General features: G+C 43.9%; 1 protein-coding gene across 6 annotated transcripts in view; it reads left to right on the top strand.

Moving 5' to 3' along the window:
* The window catches only part of OPCML (opioid binding protein/cell adhesion molecule like), a gene marked incomplete at both ends in the record, with an annotated part of 895,301 nt that overhangs the window by 680,419 nt on the left and 194,245 nt on the right, over positions 1-20,637 (top strand). For all 6 annotated transcript variants that reach the window (XM_079763074.1, XM_079763073.1, XM_079763069.1 and 3 more), the window contains one exon: positions 11,040-11,272. In XM_079763074.1, the coding sequence (XP_079619200.1) occupies positions 11,040-11,272 (233 nt within the window). The remainder of the gene's footprint in view (positions 1-11,039; positions 11,273-20,637) is intronic.

The following is a 20,637-nucleotide window of genomic DNA, read 5'->3' as shown; positions in this document are numbered from 1 at the left end:
TGAGTTCTATTTTCCCAAAGGAAGCAACAGAGAGCTCTCTGATGATAGTAATAGAGCAGGCTCTGTTTAAAGAGTGTTTGCTATTTGCCAGGTACAGTTGTGACTCTTGTACATGCGTTACTTCATCTGGCCTCCAAATCATGTTTAATAAAAATAAGAGGTAAAGCCCTAACCGGTTTGGCTCAGTGGATAGAGCGTCAGCCTGTGGACTGAAGGGTCCCAGGTTCGATTCCGGTCAAGGGCATGTACCTTGGTTGTGGGCACATCCCCAATAAGGGGTGTGCAAGAGGCAGCTGATGGATGTTTCTCTCTCATCAATGTTTCTAACTCTCTATCCTTGTCTCTTCCTCTCTGTAAAAAATCAACTAAAAAAAGAAGAAAAAATAGGAGGTAAAGACGTCCATCCCACTCCACAGATGGGCAAATGGAGGTTCCGAGATGTTGGACAAAATGCCTATCTTGGGGCCTGTGCCAGTTAAAATCTCCACATAACAAATTACCCATCACCACTTAAATTTGAGTTTATAGAATGCTTGCTTAGTATGCTCTGGAAATAGGCCTACGACTGTATTAAAAACAATGCTGGAGACCTGCATTACAGCCTGGAACAGGGTGTTAGGGTTTATTTACATGTTGCATATAGTCCACGGGACAGCTCAGGGCCTCAGGGAACCAGCGGCTCATTTTCTGTCTGATGACAAGGCCTTCTTCTTAGCACCACGATGCACTCTCTCTCTAATACTCAATTTGCATATGTCATCAAAGCTCACAAAGTGGCCCTAACCGGTTTGGCTCAGTGGATGGAGCATTGGCCTGTGGACTGAAGAAGGGTTCCAGGTTCGATTTCAGTTAAGGGCATGTACCTTTGTAATTGGCTTGATTCCCAGTAAGAGGCATGCAGGAGGCAGCTGATCAATGTTTCTCTCTCATCGATGTTTCTAACTCTCCATCCCTCTCCCTTTCTCTCTGTAAAAATCAATAAAGTCTATTTAAAAACAAAAAGAAAGAAAGAAAAAGCTCACAAAGCGCTCTCATCTCTCACCATCATTCTCCATATTCTGAGGGTCCACCTGGATGATCCATCTGGCCTCCAGGTTAGTTCAATCCCTCACTGACCAGGGCCATCATGGCGCAGTTGCCATGTATTTCTACTTCCTGTCATGTACAGTTTCTTTCATTCCACCTCGTTTGCTCAAGGGCCTCATTAAGGCTCCCACTGTACCAAACCCAACAGGTTCTTTCTATCTATCAGCCCCTCCTCTCTTCACTTACCCGTTTCCTCAATCATTTTTAATTTCTTTAATCCTTGGCTTGTTCTCTCTCGCTCATCTGGTCTGTTCCAACATTAGATGAACCCAACTATCCATTTTCTCTCTGCCTGCAGCTGAGCAGCTGAGCGGCTCCGGGGAATATGCTCAAAGCTGGCAGAGCACTGTTACCATGCATCCGGGGCCAGGACTGCAAAGTGGACCTCAGCACCGCCTATGAATCCCAGTACCCCGGTGGCTTTGCTCACATTTTTATGCAACAGCCATTTCACTTTTTCTTGCATCTGCCTTCCCCTCTCTCCTACTCTCCCATTTACCTTCCACTGATCATTTTGCCCTCCACTTTGGAGAAATTAGAAAGCATCCCTCACTAGCCCCTTTGCTTTCCCATAGCCAGGTCCCCAAACACATCTGTGTTCCCATTATTTTTTCTTCTCTTATGATGCAGCAGAGGAAACACCCTTCCTTCATGCGCTTCACATCCCATCCTTTCTCACCTTGACTGTGACTGTTCTCCGTCAGTCATCACCTTTCTCCTGCCTCATCTAGAGTGGTTCTCCCTCAATAAGATCAATCTCATTCGTATGTACTTATATATTGAATCTAATAAAGTTATCTTCCCAACATCCTTTGAGCTCACAGCGACTTCAGGTGTGGGAAGAAGCCAGCTCATTCATTCATTATTTCCTTCAGACTGTCCATTCGCCTTTTTGCCTGCCTTGTCCTTTCATATTTATGCCTAGCGACCCTGTGCTTTACTTTCTATTACCACGAGAGGAATTCTCCTCTCTCCTCCCACAGCCATGCAGCTCACTCCTCTTTGTGGCTATAAGCAATTTCCACCTCCTGTGGAGCCATCTTTCCACATAAGCCCTCCCTCCGTTTTCCTTGACCACATCAGGTGCTCTGTCCTGAGCTGCCTCCCGCCTGGCCGCCTCATGTGGGCGGTGAGGTGTGAGGAGTTGCTCTCTGGGTGCAGGCAGGGCCCCCACTATGTGGGGGGCCGGAAGCGCCCCCCTTGCCTGCCGGAGACACAGCATGCACTGTCCTGATGGACTCATACATCATCGGTCACGGCTGGAACCACCCCACCTCATTGTCCACAGCCGATTTTCTGCTTCAGGTGACGCGTTTTCAGGACAACCCGCACCTTCTTTGGTTTTGTGCTATGCTCTGTGTTTTTCCAGGGCCCTCATTCTGCATGCACTTGATATGTTTCTCTGGAGAGAAAAGGAGCAAATCCTCCCCGTTCATACATCCACATGCACACACACACTCACTAGCACCCTCTCTGTGTATTAACGTGACTCCCCCTGCTGTTAGTGGGGTGCCACCATCTAGTTGGATGGTGTAGATGCCATGCGTCCTGCAGCCTTCGCAGCCAATGTCCGCCCCGCTGAAATAGCTGACCTATTTCTACTTTCCACCCTGGCCCCCTCTAAGCAGCTCCAGTGCCTCCCACTCTCCCACAGACGCCCTCAGATCTCTTCTCCACCAACACCTTATCAGCAAACATTACCGCTAGCAGGTTGTTACTCTTGCTGAGTTTTCCACCATCTGAATCATAAAGTTTTCTCTTCCATAATTTAAGCCCTCGGTAATGCTATGGAGTTGGCTGCATGTGTAATTCAGGGAATCACTGAGTAGTTAAAACTTCCCAGGAGAACAGCTTGGTGCAATTTAAAATACTTTGGGAATCGATCTAAAAATATTTCATTTTGGCTTGCCTCCCCTCCTTTCCTTTCAAAAAATCCATTTATTATTGGTCTTTGAATTCTCAGAAAGCGAAATCGACGGCCCCCGCCCCCCCCGCCCCCTGCTTTTCAAACTGGCATTATTAATACATTTTGATACATGTAAGGTTCTGACCTGAAGTTTAATTGCCTTTCAATTTATGAAAGAAGGCAAATGACAAAATCAAAGCACAAAACAAAACAACAACAACCAAAAAAAAAAACAAAAAAAAAAACACACCACCACCTAATATTGTGGGTAAATTTAAAGAGAAAATTCATAAAAAATGCATTTGGGGGTTTTGACATTCAACCCTATCACCTTTGTCAGCATTTCTTAAATTGAGGACTCTCTGGAAGGCCATTTTTTTTACTTTCTTTTTTATTAGCTTTTCAATTATAGTTTATATTCAATACTATTTTGTATCAGTTGCGGGTGGCAGAAATCACACACCCTATGATCATCTACTCTACAGATGTGTTGGTCTTTCTTTCTCTTTAATCTGCATGGGCTGACAGAGTGTCCTCCACTGGACCCTGTGATGCTGAGGTGGATTGCATGGGCTCATGTTAAGGCAGGACTAGACCTTAGTGTGAGGTTGATCTTTATAACCTCATCGGATAAGTAGGGGTCTCATATAGACATCCTTTCTGCCTTTTTTTTTAATCACTGTTTTCTGGAGAAAATAGAAGACTCCATAAAAGCTCTAAGAATGCTCAGAAAGTAGAAATAAGTGAATGTTGGCTAGAGGATAAGATAATTGCAGGCAAGGGCATTTGTTATTCATCTTAAGGCCCCGCTCCCAAGCTGTATGTTTCCTTTCACATACAGTTTGAATTATTTAGAAGTATACTGACTGGTAAGCCAAGGACAAAGATGTATCCCACACAAGGCTGAACGGGGCAGCAAGGAGCACATCCTGCAATACACTTCATCCTACTGACACCCCCTTATGCTGACCCCCTGGGTTCCTAAGGGACTTTAACTAGGATGCTGTTTTGTGTGTGTGTGTGTGTGTGTGTGTGTGTGTGTGTGTGTGTTTCTGTTTGTATGAATTCTCTCCAGTCTTCCATTTTCACTTTCTGCAGAAATTGTCATTCTTTTATTTATTAATTTATTTTTCAATTTTATTGTATGTTATTTTGGGCAGGCCATTTTAAAGGCCAAGGGCAGAGGTGGGCAGGGACAAGGGTCTCAGGATTGTCTGTGGTAGCATTCTTTTTTAAATTTCACATACAGGAAATCAGAACACTATGTATAAATGCCCTAACCATATACCTATATAGACTTTAAAACCCAAAGCTATAAATCATACACATATATAAGCACTCAGGCTCAAAATCTACAACATTACTTGAATGGGGCAGATGGTGTTTTATTCACATAAATGTCTACGACATTCGCATGCAGGCCACAGAGGGGCATTTTCTGACCACTCTGTCCCCAAATGCTCCCAATCCCCATGGCACTCTTCATTCCTTACCCTGATATTTTTCACTACTCTATTCTCTGAAACTAATATACGTATTTTCTTATGCACTTTCCTTGTCTCACGGGACATGGCTTCATGAGCATGGCCCTGCCGCTTTCCCAGCATTTTTAACTCTCAGAATATTGTCTAGTACACGTTAGACACTCATAAAGTATCTGTTGTATGAATCATGGCTCTTTTTAATTTTGTATTTTCAGAGGCAAAATGCAAAAATAAAAACAAAAGTAACAAACAAAAATGAAAGCTGGCCAATTTTCAGGAAGATTTCATTATTTTGATTAAGTTCCAACCTGTCTCTTGTCTAGTTTCTTTAAGGCAGTGCTTCTCAGATATGAGGCTCCAGACCGGCAGTGCTGACCCCACCTGGGAATTTGTGAGAAATGCAAATTCTAAGCCCACCTCAACCCACTGGGCCGGAAGCTCCCAGAAGTCAGACTCGGGGTTCTGCCTTGTGAAAAGCATCCCAGGTGATTCTGGTGCACAGTAGTGGGAAAAATACTGCTTCAAAGCAGGGATTTCCCCTCACTGCACCGCTCCTCTGGAACAAAACATGTCGACCCTGCACTTTAACCCCAACGTCTGTGTTCAGTGGCCTTGGAAATGATACTTTGACTGCAAGGTCATTTTCCTCTGATGTCACTCAGGCATTTCCTTGCACGTTCTGATTCTTATTCCCATCTCCTCTCCTCACACATAGCTAGCAGTGCTTTAGGGATGTACAAAATCACTTTCAAATATCTATTTTGTTCTCCTAGCTATTTTATCTCTTATGAGAAAATTAAATTAGTACCATAAATGTGAGGGAAACTGATTGGATAAGGCTAACTAACTCTTGTTGGCCTTGTTCCATGGATTCTCAAGACACAAGCACTTACTTTTTTTTAAATTTTTCAATTACAGTTGACATTCAGTATTATATTATTTGCAGGTGCATAGCACAGTGGTTAGACATTTATATAACTGGTGAAGTGAGTCCCTCCCAATAAGTCTAGTACCTCCCTGACACCATACAAAGTTATGTCAATATTACTGATTATATTCCCTATGCTGTACTTTACATCCCCATGACTATTTTGTAACTATCAATCTGTACTTCTTAATAGATTCACCTTTTTTACCCCCACCTCTTCCAATTTGGCACCCATCAGTTTGTTCTCTTTATCTGTGAGTCTGTTTTATTTGTTCATTTGTTTTATTTTTTAGATTCCATATGTAAGTAAAATCATAAAATGTTTGTCTTTCTCTGTCTAACTTATTTAACTTAGCATGATGCCCTCTAGGTCCATCTATGTTGTCACAAATGGCAAGATTTTGTTCTTTTTAATGGTAGAATAATATTCCATTGCATATATGTACCACCTCTTGTTTTTTCAATCATCTACCAGTGGACACAATCCATATCTTGGCCATTGCTGCAATAAACATAGAGAGGTGTATATCATTTCAAATTAGTATTTTGGATTTATTTGGATAGTAAGAAGTAGGATTACTGGGACACATGGTGGTAATATTTTTAACTTTTTGAGGAACCTCCATACTGTTTTTCATAGGCTGCACCAAGTTATAATCTCATGAACAGTGTATGAGAGTTCCCCTTTCTCCACATTCTCTCCAACACTTGTTTGTTGACTTATTGATAATAGCCATTCTGACAGGTGTGAGGTGATATATCATTGTGGTTTTAATTTGCATTTCTCTGATGATTAGTGACCTAGAGCATCTTTTTATATATCTGTTAGCCAACAGTACATGTTCTTTGGAGAAGAGTCTATTCAGGTCCTCTGTCCATTTTTAAGCCAGATTTGTCTTTTTAGGTGTTAAGTTGTATGATTTCCTAACCCATTATGGGACTCATCATCGGGGAACATCTTCCATTCAGTAGGTTGTTTGTTTTGTGGAAAAACACACACACACAAAAAAAAAAAAAAAAAAAAAAAAACATAACAAAAAACCTTAGTTTGATTTAGTCCTATTTGTTTATTCTTTTGTTCCCCCTGCCTTAGGAGACATAGCCAAGAGAATATTACTAACAGCAGTGTCAGAGAGTTTATTACTTAAGTTTTCTTCTAGCAGTTTTATGGTTTTGAGTTTTACATTTAAGTCTTTAGTCCATTTTGAGTTTATTCTTATATATGGTTTAAGAAGGTGATTTAGTTGCATTTTTTGCATGTATCTGTCCAGGTTTTCCAACATCATTTATTGAATAGACTGTCTTTATTCCATTGTATGGTCTTGCCTCCTTTGTCATAGATTAATTGAGTAGATAGGTGTGAGTTTTCTTCTGGCCTTTCTATTCCATTCCATTGACCTATGTGTCTGGTTTTATGCCAGTACCATGTTGTTTTGAATATTATAGCTTTGTAGTATAGTTTGATATTGGTTAGCATTGAGACCTCCAACTTTGTTCTTCTTTGTTAAGATTCATTTGGCTATTCAGGGTCTTTTGTGGTTCTCACAGGCACTTTCTTTAGTAGGAGAATATCACAGCCCTCAAGTACAGAAACTCTAGTGCCAGGCTGCCTAAGTTTGAGATCCTGCTCTGATAGTACTAGCTGTGGGGGTTAGGAATCTTGAATATCTCTGTGCTTCAGTTTCCTCATCTATAAAATGTGGATATATCAAATGATTTAATATATGGAAAGTTTTACAGTTGTGCCAGGCACAGAATAAGCACTATATAATTTTAGACATTTCTTGTGATAGAGTTATAATGAGTTGTCTTATCAAGGACCAGTAGGAAGGTTTAGCTTGGAATGTAAACATTTTAAATGCTTGGAAGCGTTTTCAAGAAAACTGAAAGTTGATATTAATGTTCTTAACTTTCCTCTTGGATCCCCTTATTTAACATCAAAAATTCTCCACACGCTTGTTGCTAATGAGGGTCCAGGACATCCCCATAAACAGCAGGGAAGGAGCCGTATTTACTAAACATATATTTTGATCGGAGGACAGTGAAAGAGCCCTGTTCTGAGGAAAGAAAGCAAGAAGCAGGGACACTCCTCCTCCTTCTGAAGCACAGAAACACTGTGAGGAAAACAGCTGTCCTCAACCAACACCCTCATTGCGCCAAGTCTCTGTCATTCCTCAGGCGCTAGGGCTGTGTGGACTTGGTGATTCAACTCTGCCCCATTTGAGAGATGGCTTTTATCCAGTTATTCCTCTCTATTTGCCTTCCAGGCTCATGGATGAGGCCCAGGTTTGAGAGCAGCTAAATTGGTCCCTGGTCATCCGTTTGGGGCATGTCTGGCCCTAACCTAGGGGTACATGAGGCTTTCCACAGGCTGTGTGGCCAGGCATGAGACTGTGTTCTGGCCCAGGAAGGTAGATTTGGATAGACTGTTTCAAAGTCAGCCCCTACTAGGCATCTTTGAACTGGTTGCATACACCTCAACCTGCAGTTGTAGGTTGTACAAGGGCATGGTAGATTTCAAATGATACATTTCAAGATCTCAAATTTCCCCAAATCGGCCTGAGAAAGTGCCTGAGATTGCATTGCAATTCTAATTTTCCTTTCTGACTGCTTCCGCTTTAGTAATTGTCCAGGGGAGAATTTTTCTTTACTTTCTTCCTTTAATAGTCATTTGATAAAGCCTGGTAAAATATTAGCAGTATACTGTCTAGATATTGAGAAATTGAATGAATTTAATACTGAGTTACAAAGCCCTTTGCAAGTCAGGTATTTTCCAATTCATTGCTTAAAAAGAAATTGAAAGAGGAACTAATTGAATTGTCAGCTGTGCGATCATTAAAATAATTTCTGAAGCTATATTACTCTGTGATTTTTGGCATATGTTTTGGAAAAGGTTCAAAGAATTGAGTGACATTGCTCTACAAGATTTTCATTTCCATATCCTTGCTGATGTGAAGTAGGTTCCTTTTAAAGCAAAAAAAGGAATAGAATTGATCCTTAGCTCTATCTCATTCTAGCAGTGATGGTATTTATCCAGGGTATAATTTTAAAAAGCCTCATCAATCCTACTAAGAGCTATATTTCCAGTAAAAGCTTACTCGTTAGCTTTAATTATTACTTAACAGCATGTACAATATATTTATGTTGTTTTATCAATATTATCCTTGTATTGATAACTCATTCTAAAAGAAAATATTATTACTCAGAGCTTTATGGTCACAGAACATAAAGGAAATTTAAATTGATATGTAAATATGATAGCTGATCAATAACAGATTTTCAAGCATACAATATATCAGGATAGAATCTTACAGAAGACACATAATGGAAACACAAGTTTACATTTTAAAAATGAATGGTGCATATTTTATGATTGTTAAGGAAGAGCTCATTTATGAATGTTGAAATAGATAATCATGAGTATCAAATTACTATGGTATTTAAGTGCCATTAAACATACATACCTATATGCATATACATATTGTTATGTTTTGATTTTTAAGTGTGAATATTTTTCACAAATCAAAAGTACATTCTTTCCCACTATAAATTAAATTTTACAGATTCAGTAAATGTGCAAGGGGTTACTTAATTGGCCCAAATAAAAGAAAGAAAATTTGTTTGCACGTAGTCATCCGGGTTTGTGTGGTTCCAAGGACTGGAAGACAACTCGTCACCCTGTCTCAGCCCACCATTCACTCCGGGCTGGCTGAGTCCTGGAAGTACAAGTGGGACTTCATTGTTGGGGGTTACTCAAATGCAACAGTCCTTAGGCCAGGATTGCCTTATCCATCATCTACAACCGAGAGGGAATGAATGAGTGTGTATGTGTGTGTGTGTGTGTGTGTGTGTGTGTGTTTTAATGCTTTTGAAAGTTCAGGCAAAAACAGATCAACACCAAATGTCTATATGTGCATGTATGTTTGTGAGGAGTAAGATGTGGAAGGAGTAATATCATTGTTTTGGAAATAATGATCTCAGGGAACCAGGAGTTGGGCGGGGATGGAATGATTAGCTTGGCCTTTTTACATCTTTGTATTACATTTGTTCACATGTTAAAACATGTTTATTTTACACTTTTAGTTTTAAAAAATAGCAAATGAAGACAATTTAAAAGAGAAGAATCTCCTCCTATTTTAATTTGAAAGCGCCTGTTTATCACGCCACCCCTACCTCCTGGCCCCGGCAGTGCTGAGCGCTAGGTGGACCTGTACGTAAAAGGCCTCAGTAATTGGGAGCTGGTGTTATTTCTATTCCCCCGACCAATCAGGGAGAGCGCTTCTCTAGACTTGGTACTTTCCCTTTCCATGAGAGCTGTCATCTGGTGCTCCCGTGCCATTCTGTTCCCCTGACCCTGTCAGGCTGCTCGCTTTACCAGGGGAAACAGTTTGTCCAAATGCGTGTGCCCTCTCTTCCGCGGCCAGTGTCTTGCCCATCTTCTGAGCCTGTCAGAAGGATCTCTTGTTGCTCAAATGGGTTCAGACAAGGAAAGGAGTGGCAGTGTCTTCTCTCTGTCTCCTCACCTGGAGGCGCTGGATTCACATTCCTTGTCCGCAGGAGGAACACCTCCTACCTTCTGCTAGGACATCTGGGGGCACCCCTTGCTCGGTGCTCAGATACCCCAACTCAGGTTCTGACTAGAGGACTAGCGCATTGAGTTCTCGGTGAGCACAACTCTAACCCTTTAGTCATAGTTATAAAGGGTTTCTTTTTCTGCATTTTCCCTTTACAGGTTCCAAGTTCCCGGGGCACATAGGCAAGTTTTCTTCCTGACCAAACAGGCATGTTTATCTCTACATTGAACCTGGTAGCCAGCAGGTCATACACACCAAAAAGCAAATTCCATTAGCCTCCCAGGGTTGGGGAAGTAGGTGAGAGGTGTGAGGGTTAAAGAGGTGACGTCAGCCACACCTTTTTCTCTCGGGGCACAGGAAGAGGAGTGTGAGAAGGAGGAGAAACTGCCTGACCCTCTCTTCCACCCTCTCCAGAAATCTTAGGGGGTAGTCAGGGTTTTCTCCAACACCGTGGGCTTTCTCAGGTGCATGTTCCAGCCCATGTTATAAGCGGTAGGTTGCAGGAGGCACTGGGCAGCTTAGGCGTACAGGGGATTTATCAGCACCGAGGAGGTAAACGTGTTCCATTTGGGGCTCACCACAGGTTCGGGATTTGCTTTGTGGATTATCTGTGACCTATTTGAAATGCTGATCCACTTTCTCGCCCCTGTGCCCCTGGGCCACTTCTCCCAGGAGGTGCTCAATGTGCTCAAGAAATATAAACTGATTTCCATATCCGCCTAGGGGAGAACTAAGATGGAAAACAAATATACAGCAGAGATGTTCACAGAATAGGTTCCCAAATCGAATACAAATGATTTTGCATCATCGGTTCTCCAGGATGATTCAGGCCACTGCTAACCTATATTTAGGAAGTTTCATCAATAATTAATTGTTTTTCTGTTAGCGCTAGGTTATGTTATTTTATTTATTCCTTGAAGCACAACCAGTATATTTATAATGTAATTGCTCAACACTCTCTTACTCCCGTTCTCCCCTCTTCTTTCTTCCTTTCTCCCTTCCTCCATATTCCCCTTTCGTCTTCCCTCTTCCTTTATCCTCCTTCCCACCCCACCCCACAGGTGTACCATAGACGACCGAGTCACCCGGGTGGCCTGGCTGAACCGCAGCACCATCCTCTATGCCGGGAATGACAAGTGGTCCATAGACCCTCGTGTGGTCATCCTGGTCAACACACCAACCCAGTACAGCATCATGATCCAGAACGTGGACGTGTATGACGAAGGCCCGTACACCTGCTCTGTGCAGACGGACAACCATCCCAAGACCTCCCGGGTCCACCTCATCGTGCAAGGTGAGTTACAGCTAGATTTGTGCGTTGGGGTTGCTGCCAATGATGGAGGGGAGGGACAATCTCAGCCTTTGCCTCTACTCATGTATGAAGACAGAAAATTCATTTTCCTCTACAGAATCCAAAGGTTGAGTATGAGCCTGGGATTCCTTCTCACCTGCTAGGTTCTTTGCTGAGCACTGAATATGTTCACAGATTCTCAATTTTATCTCTGATCCTTCACTTCGTTTCAATAAGTTGTGTGGCACATGCTGGTTGAGCTCTCTTAAGTTACTTAGTACTCTGGAGTTGGGACCTGGTAGACTTAAAAAATGGATACAATATCCACTTCCTGTATTTATAGACATAACTATAATTCAATAATGATGGCGATTGTGTAGAGATCTGTCTTTAAATATCTTTGATTGGCTTCTTTGTTATAAAAGGTTAATGCTAGTGACATGAAATCATGTGACTTGGGACTGCTTTTGTGTGGGTGATGGTCCTGCACATTCCAGGAGGGGTTCTGAGTGCTGTTTCGTCGGGTTCTCCCTGCATCCTTGCTGAGCCGATGCCTCTCTCTTAGCCCTCCAGTGCAGCTGAGGTCAAGAGAGAGATTAGTCAAAATTCTATATCCAGGTCTGTGTTGGAAATAAATCTATGTAATTAAAAAGGGGGGGATTAAATCCCTAAATTTCTCTCTTATTCGCCCTTAAAAAAATCAGGATTGGTAAAACCCAGGCATAGTATTTCACAAATTTTTATTCAAATTTCACTTTGTAGGGGAAAAATAGGGCTGTAGGAATGTCAGAATCTTAGATAGCAATTATTAAATATTAAAAATTAAAAATGCATCCAGATAGCAGTTAGGAGAATGTGAGAGCCATTTAAAACAAGACAGCAGTACTTATTTTGAACTGCTCGGGACCGACTGCACTCCCCGCCTCATTACTATGTAAGCAGTTCCTGTCAGGTATTGGCTCAGGGCACCCAGAAGTGCTCAGCTCGCTTTATCCTCCAATGGCACATCCTTCCTCCCTTCCTCCACCCAGTGAGGGATTGGGCTGGGCCTCCCTCAGAGCCTCCAGCCTGGGGACTTGGGACCAGGAACTGAGCTCTCAGAAGGAGTCCCTGTGTGCCCAGCTGGTGTGGCTCTGTGGTATAGAGCATCGACCCATGAACCAGAAGGTCATGGTTTGATTCCCAGTTAGGGTACATGCCCAGGTTGCTGGCTGGATCTCCAGTAGAGGGTGTGCAAGAAGCAGCTGATCAATGATTCTCTCTCATCATTGATGTTTCTCTCTCTCTCCCTCTCTGAAATAAATAAAATTATATTTTAAAAAGAAGAAGAAGAAGAAGGAGTTCCTGTGTAGGATTTAATCTTTAGTAACTGTCCTTTACCAGATTCCATCTGCAGTAGATTCAAAGGATTTGTCAGTGTATGAAATGTGCACAGCATCCTCGCTTAGCTAATATGGAGTGTCTCGCTCCTGTCTTTCCAAAATATATAATTTTGCTAATTTCACGTGGTTTCATGGGGAGCTTGAGTAGGAGTCAGTGTGTCTTCCTGCTTCGGCCACTCGTGCCATTCAGGATGGCCCTCCTTTACGCCAGAGCGGCTCTTTGCTGGCACAGTCTCCAGGCCTCTGACTGAGCCATTTCTAAGGGCCTGTGCTGGGCCAGGGGTCTGCCCCTGCAGTTTCTGCCCCAGCAGCCCCGGTGCTGCCCTGCTGCGTGGAGTCTTGCCTCAGCTCAGCCTCCATGGCCTTCTCTCCGAGGCTTGCAGACGCCCACTCCAGCCTGCCATGGGACAGATGACTGACTGTACACGCTTTCCCTTCTCCAACATGTCCCGCCCTGAGGCATGGATTGGGATGATCACTGCTTGGGAGTTACACGGTGGTTTCCATCTGGAGATGGAGCCAACTGTCAGACCCTCTGCTTCTCCTCAGAGGACAGCGGGGCACTGGGATGAGCTGGGATGCCTGGCAAACGTTTCTGGGGAGAGTGAGTTTTCCCTACCCACCCAGCACCTGGCCTTGATTCCGGAGGAGCTGGAATTCTGGGCATGGAAGTCCACACCTCCATGGCGCTTTCGTGGCCTTGACAGCAAAGTTATCTTAAAATCCAGAAAATGAGACACTGGAGTTTAAAAGGAACTGTCAGGCAGTGCACAGAGACAGACTCAAAGGAACACGGCTCTCACTTTTCAGGAAATAGGACAGATTGTGTAACATGCCAAAGTCAACACAGGCCTTAAAGGGCTCGCAGTGCAGAACTGGGGCTGATGTTCTTCCCAAGGCCCTGGGAGCTACGTCTTGGCCTGGACAGGGAAGCCAGGGGTGCTTCCCATGGGCCTCTGAGCATTGGATATGAGAGGGTCTGAGAACAGGCATGATGCAGGCAGCAGAGTTTCAGTTCCGGGATTCAGTTCCTGCAGTCTCCACATTCAGGCCAGGCACCTCTTATAGCTCTGGTAGCCTCAGGGGGTCTGTGCACTTCAATTCAGAAGACCAGGAGAGTGGGGGGGAGGCAGGACAGGGAGGGGGGGGGCAGGCAAGGCAGCGGAGAGAAGCTTCTGGAACACTTAGCAAATGGTCTAATGGTCTTTACACTTCCTAAGAGGGTAAAAGGAGGAGCTTAGAGCTGTATTCGCTCCCATCCTGGTGAGCAATGGGCGGCTTGTTTCTCCCTCGGAGACCAGGTGGCTTTCCAGTGGGTGGAAGCCGTGACCCTGCTGCTCAATTAGAAAGACATCCAGGAGTCCCCCTCCTTCCCAGCAGCTTTCGGCTCTCGTCCAGTCCATAGATTAATTTTTCAGACTTAGTGTTAGTTCAGGTGAGATAAAGATAATGAAAGTTTCCTAATCCTCTTAAAGAAGATTTATCTGACTGCGTAGAAAGCTTTTGGAATACAATAAGACATGTATAAAACTGAGGCCTAATCTGGCCTTTAATTTCAAACTGCTGATGGGTATTGATTTTGCAATGAGGAAAACGGAAAACTTTCCGAGCTGCAACTTGTCTGTTTAGGAAAAAAAAAGGGGGGGGTGTTTATTTGTCATCTGTCCAGTAGAGGATGTTAGAATCTCATCACCTCTGTCAACCAAAGGCCAGCAGAGAAGGGGGAATCACCCCTTAGGGTCCTGGCTTCGTCGCTCCTGCTGCTGCGATGGGGTCGACTAAGAGATGTTCTGTCACTAACCTCACAGCCTGTCCTCGCTGCTTTATAAGGTGGCCTTTGCGCCATATTTGATGGAATTAATTCCCAAGTCCTTCCTTTGGAGAGGAGCTGCATTCATTAAAATATTATCACTGGTACCCAAGGCGCATCTTAGTCACTGAGGGATCATCTCAAGGCAGCATGTAGGGGGTATGTTAGTGGGAGCTGGAATGTAGACTCAGGTGCTGAGGAAATCCCAGCCAGATGGGTAGGGGTAGGAGAATCAGGCTGCCAGCCCGGTATGGGGTGCGGTAAAGTGGAGAGAAGCTGGAGGCCCTAGGAGAGGCAATGAGCTACTCCCATCACCCAAAAGGTATGCTGAGCGTGGGCTGTGGATCTACCTATAAAAACGAAGACAGTGCCTCCAAGAGATGCTGTCCAAGAAAGACTGAGAGAATGAATGTTAACGCCTTGAAAGAAGAAAAATGAAGAGATCGTCACCTACATTTTGGAAGGGGAATGACGATGGCCTCACTCATAACTGTGGAGCTAGGATCCTGTGATTCTAGGAAAGGAAAGCATGAGGCTTGCTAAGTTTAGGGGCAAGTAAACACAAGCATCATGAAGCTATTACAGAACTAAGGAACAGGTGCAGCTCAAGACTAGCAGTGATGTATTTGAGACCCATCGTGAATTTACTAGCATGACAGTGAGTGAGTTTTCTGAGATTATTCCTCGAGAACAGCAGGAACCACGGATTTATGTCTGTCCCCAGCACATAGCACTGTGTGAGGCTTACTAGACATTCAGTCAATGTTTGTAAAGTGAACCGAAGAACCGGCAACTACAGCAAGTGAAATGGCACATGAAGGCAGTGATCAGACAGCCCCTAAAGCTGAGACAGGTGAGGACTGTGGCTGAGACTGTCCAGGTGATGTGGAGTGGACAGTGATGGGGAAGATTCCCAGGATGGATGAGGGTCATCCAGGTGACAAGCGAAGAGATTCGTTACAACAGGGATAACATGAATCCCAGGCATTTATTTAGTACTTTACAACACTGGTCACAGTATTGTCTCTTTTGATCTTCTCAACAAGCCCTGGGAGGCCACAGGGCAATGACTGTTATCTCCATTTTTGCAATTTAGGAACTGCAGCTCCTGGAGAGCAAGAGACCCGTTAGGGCCTCCTGTGAGTAAGTAGCAGAACCGGGTCTCAAACCCTGGCCATGGGACTCCAATCAGTGTCCCTCCAGCACACTCACCAACTCCTGCCAAGCACTTCTGAAGTTCTTTCTCTAACCTAGATCGTGGGCAATGTCCAGTTATTCTTTCTTTTTTTTTTTTCTTCCCTTTTTCTACTATGGAGATTACATTGTACCAGAAGAAATTGAGGACAAAGCTCAAGGTAGAAAATTAGCATTGGGGTAGGATGCCAAAACTACAATGAATAGTGTAGAGAGGCAAAGAGAGAGAGACAGAGAGAAGCAAAGAAGAGAATTAAATTATGAGTAGCTCATCCATATGTTTTAAACACTATCTCATATATATTGATTTCAGAGAGGAAGGGAGAGGGTGAGAGATAGAAACATCAATGATGAGAAAGGATCAGCTGTCTCCTGCAAACTGGGGATTGAGCCCACAACCTGGGTGTATGCCCCAACCAGGAATCACACCGTGACCTCCTGGTTCAGAGGTCAATGCTCAACCACTGAGTCATGCTGGTGGGGTAACATTACCTCTTTATCCTATGTATGCACCAAAAACATAGGTCCTTTGAGAATCCAATAAATAATTGTTATCCTAAGTGTCATGATGCTCCAGCATTCTGAACCACGTGGCTATCCTTGCATTGCCTTTGTTGCTGTCATTGTCAGTGGGCAGGAAGAGTGGGTGGACTTTTGCTCCTTGGATGCTGATATTCTCCATCTGCTCTCTTGGCTTAGTTCAGAAATCTGTTTACTACCCAATATTTTCTTTCATGGAATGAACTCCTCTTGCTAAACCCAAGTCTATGTAAAGAGCTGGAAATGACGAATGACGTTCATTTCTCACATCTGAGACTCCACAGCAAGCTTATGCAATTTCTATGTCTGCAAAAGACGGTGGGTCTGCGAGCCTGGAGTCAGTTCAGGTGGGACTGGTCGGGACCCAACATTTCGTTCAGCAGGTAGAGGAGTCAGGTTTGCCAAGGAGCCCATACTGAGATTTTGCTGAGTGCCAACCGCTGACTTGGGCACAGTAAGCGTGAGCCTCATCTCAGTTGGTTCTCACACCAACCCTGCAAACTCGACATCATATTCACATTTCACATATAAGGAAACAGAGGCTTGGCAAGACTAAAAACTTGCCCAAAGGGGGCTACTAAAGGTTTTAAATTCGCTTCATCAACTCATCTCTAGAAAATAAGCCATCCAAGTAAAAATAGGTAAACCACTTTATACACATTTTCTCTTTTGATTTTTCTTCACAAAAGCCCTGAGAAGCAGAACAGAAAGTCACCAAATTCCCAGGAAAGAAATAGAGAGTCAGAGAGTTGAAGAACAGTAGCTAGTAGGTGGCAAAGCACCTTTTAACGCCAAGTGTTTTTATCCTAGACCCAGTGTTGTGTTCACATACCAGATTGCTAACTCATAGCTCAGGAAAAACACAGGTAAATGTTACTTCTGTGAGAAAAATATAAAAGTTCCAAGGCCCTACTGAGGAGGGTGAACCCTCAGCAGACAGATGCTGGGGGGCATGGGCCCTGCCGAGGCGGGGGCCAGGGTAGGGCCTGGCTGGAGGGTGTCTAGCAGGCAAGGATCACAGACCTGCCACAAGTCACAATTTTTCCAAGGACCTGACTACTTTCAACTCTTCCTTTGTAACTAACCTCTTGTTTCTGCTATTTCCCTCACTTCTCCCAAATATTACAGTCACAAATTAATATGTATGTGAGCCTCAAGAAAAGCAGATAGTCAACCTGAAATCAATTTCATTTATATGGCCTCTGTAATCACACTTGCTCTTCACAGAGGCAGGGTGGGAAAGTGGAAATGAACAAGAGTGGGCATCAAAAAACTCATTCCTCCAGCCTGAGCTGTGCTCCTGACGCCCAGGCCTGGGTCCTTGGAGTGTCACCTTCGTGCTTCTCATCCTGGTGAGGAGTAAAACTCAATGTAACCGATTTCCCTTAGGCACACACATGCACACCTATGTTGTGTATTATTATTAATCATTTTGCATTTGAAAATAAGGTTCTGAAAAGGGGTCTGCAAGTTGTACATTCTATGTATGTGTGCAGAGCAAACACACAGGCCAAAGGGTCTACAGTACAAAATAAGTGTAAGAACCTTCTGGGCATCATTTCCTTGGTTTCAAAATGAGGGGTGGAATGGATGGTAAGTCGCAAACACTCATACACGTTGAATGAGACCAAAGCAAAATTTGCTCTCATTGGATGCACATTGTCAGGGCCCAAGATGGTTGACCCTGCTGGGAATTGCATTTGAGAGTCCTGGCTTTGAACATGTGCAGGCTGTTTTGAAGCGAAGGTAGAGATGCCCTTCCACGGGGTCCAAGATGGCGCTGCCCGTCCTGGTACCTGGTTTGGTGGTATATACAGTAGCCAGAAAGGGAAGTGGCAGGGCCTGTAGCTCTCATCTGCCAGATTTGCAATAGAATCCAATAAATGGACCAGTCAGAAAGCCTGCTCTCAGCATCATCCTTGATGTGGAGATGGAGGGAAAATGAAATGCCTGCGATGTTCTACTCAAAGTGGATGTTGATCTCAGCTTATTTCCTAAGTGTCTAGTCCAGTGGTCGGCAAACTGCGGCTCGTGAGCCACATGCGGCTATTTGGTCCCTTGAGTGTGGCTCTTCCACAAAATACCACAGCCTGGGCGAGTCTATTTTGAAGAAGTTTTTTAAGTTTAAAAAATTTGGCTCTCAAAAGAAATTTCAATCGTTGTACTGTTGATATTTGGCTCTGTTGACTAATGAGTTTGCCGACCACTGGTCTATTCCCTCAGTAGCTCCAATCAATGTCTAGAGATTTTTCCTTTTGTTGTGAGCAGGGGAAGCAGTCTTTAGAAGTAGGGTAAATTGGTAAACTCTCCTAATAGATGAAAGTTCATCATGACTCTCATCGAGTGAGGATCCCACATAAGATTTCAAACTTGCCTACCGAGGAGCTTAGTCATCACTTAGGGCCCGAGCCCTCTTGATTTAGAGTAGCCATGTGTTCCTCTGTGTGGCATGTGTACCCACATGGAAGCCTGGCATGCACTCGGAAACCTGGCTTTGAGCCTCTAGTTAACAAGGTTTGCCTCAAACACAGTGTCTTGACAACAATAACTGCCCTTTGTACTTGGTCCTCTTTTGGTTTCTCATAAAGGTATCCAAAGCCTTTGACTCTTCTCTCACTAACAATTCTCCTTATAGGCAGAGAGATGCAAAAGCAATAGGAGTGAAGTACAAATCACAAGAAAACCAGTCAAGAACACATTTTTAATAATCACAACTATAGCTGCCATGCACTGAGTACTTAATATGGCAGTCGCTTTATAGATGCAATTCCATTTTCCAGTCAACCCCAGAAGATGGGATGAATTTTCCTAGTAGTTCCATGGAGAAATCGAGGCTCAGAGAGACTGAAGAACTTGCCTTACGACACCAGCTGATGTGTTGAGCGATTTGATTGACGCTCTGCTCAGTCTTCAGTGAAAGCCTGCACTTACCTTCCTCTTGATTCCATCCCTTTCACATGAGCCGGCCAGACTGACACACCGGCTCACTGACAATGCACTTGCTTTCCTGGCCAGGTTGTCTCTGCTGAAATGATAGGTCTTCAGTCAGAATCTGTCCTCCTCAAGCCTTTGTTTCTTCTATTTTATTTATCTTACTAGAGGCCCGTTGCACGAAGAGATTCGTGCAATAGGTGTGCCTTCCAGCACTGGTTTTCCTCTGGCACCTGGGACCCAGGCCTTCACTCTGGCCGGAGTCTGCCTTCTTGTCTTCACTGCAGACTCTGGCTGGAGTCTGCCATCCTCACCTTCTCTGCAGATTCCGGCCAGAGTCTACCGTCTTCGTCTTGGCTGCAGACTCCGGAGTCTGCAGTCTTCGTCTTCACTGTGACCAGAGTGCCGCTCCTGTAGATCCCTTCGGTCCCCGACCTCCCTCTCATAGCAGGCGTCCTGCCCCGCCTGGCCACTCAGCACCTGGAGCAGCTGGGCGGCTGCCATCTTTCTCCTTCTGATTTGCATATTCCCTCCTGATTGGCTGGCGGGTGTAGTGGAGTGATGGTTAATTTGCATGTTTCTCTTTTATTAGTGTAGATTAGTAATTACAACTTCCTTCTTGTAGTTAATATCAGGTATGTACCATTGACTCCTAAATCTACATTTCCAGTTTTTAATTTCTTCCCTACTCACAGGCTTTTATTTCTGAAAATTTCCAGAACTCTTCATCTTGGGTGTCCCATAGGTATCCTCACGTGTCCCACACTAAACTTCTCTTATTCTCTCTAAAACCCATTTTTCTTCTTTTAATTCACATTTCTATTTATGGGTGTACCATCCTTGTCTAAAAACCTTAGCTTAAGGATTGCCTCTTCTCTCTATTTTGCTTCTCCAGCAAAGCAGATGTCATATCCAATAAATTCATTCTCTTCCTTTTCGTTCTCACAACCCCTACCAACAAAGTGTAGAATCTTACTCCCCAGTGACTTTTCATAGTCACATTCTAATTGCTACCCAACCCTCAGTCTCTGTCTCCTTAGGACTTTTTAACACCGTTGTCTAAGTGTTCCTGATGAACACATCTGATCATGTCACTTCCCCTAAGCGTAATGTTAATGACTCCCTGTTGACAATAAAATAAAGTCAAAAAGTCTTAAGTCATTTTTCCAAGTGCTAAATAAGTCAGAGCCACACCTACTTTTCCACTCTTGCTTTCTATTATTCCATTTTTACATCCTATACACAATGTAGCCGAACTTTTCTTTGTAAACCCCCACCCCTAGCATCCTGCATTTTCTCCATTTCTCACACAATCTATCTGCCATGAACACGGTTTTCTCTGGATATCCAAATCCTAGAGACCCTCCAGAGCAGCACTGTCCCCTCGCTCTGTCCAGCTGGCCCCTCTGGGATGATGGGATGAATGCACTGTCTCCGCACTGTCCAACATGGGGCCAGTAGCCACAGGTGGTGACTGAGAACTTGAGAAATGTCTAGTCTGACTGAGGAGC

Source organism: Cnephaeus nilssonii, assembly GCF_951640355.1.
Source record: "Cnephaeus nilssonii genome assembly, chromosome: 22".
Classification (NCBI taxonomy): domain Eukaryota; kingdom Metazoa; phylum Chordata; class Mammalia; order Chiroptera; family Vespertilionidae; genus Cnephaeus; species Cnephaeus nilssonii.
The sequence above is the reverse complement of the archived record's forward strand: the minus strand, read 5'-3'. Positions and strand labels throughout refer to the sequence as shown.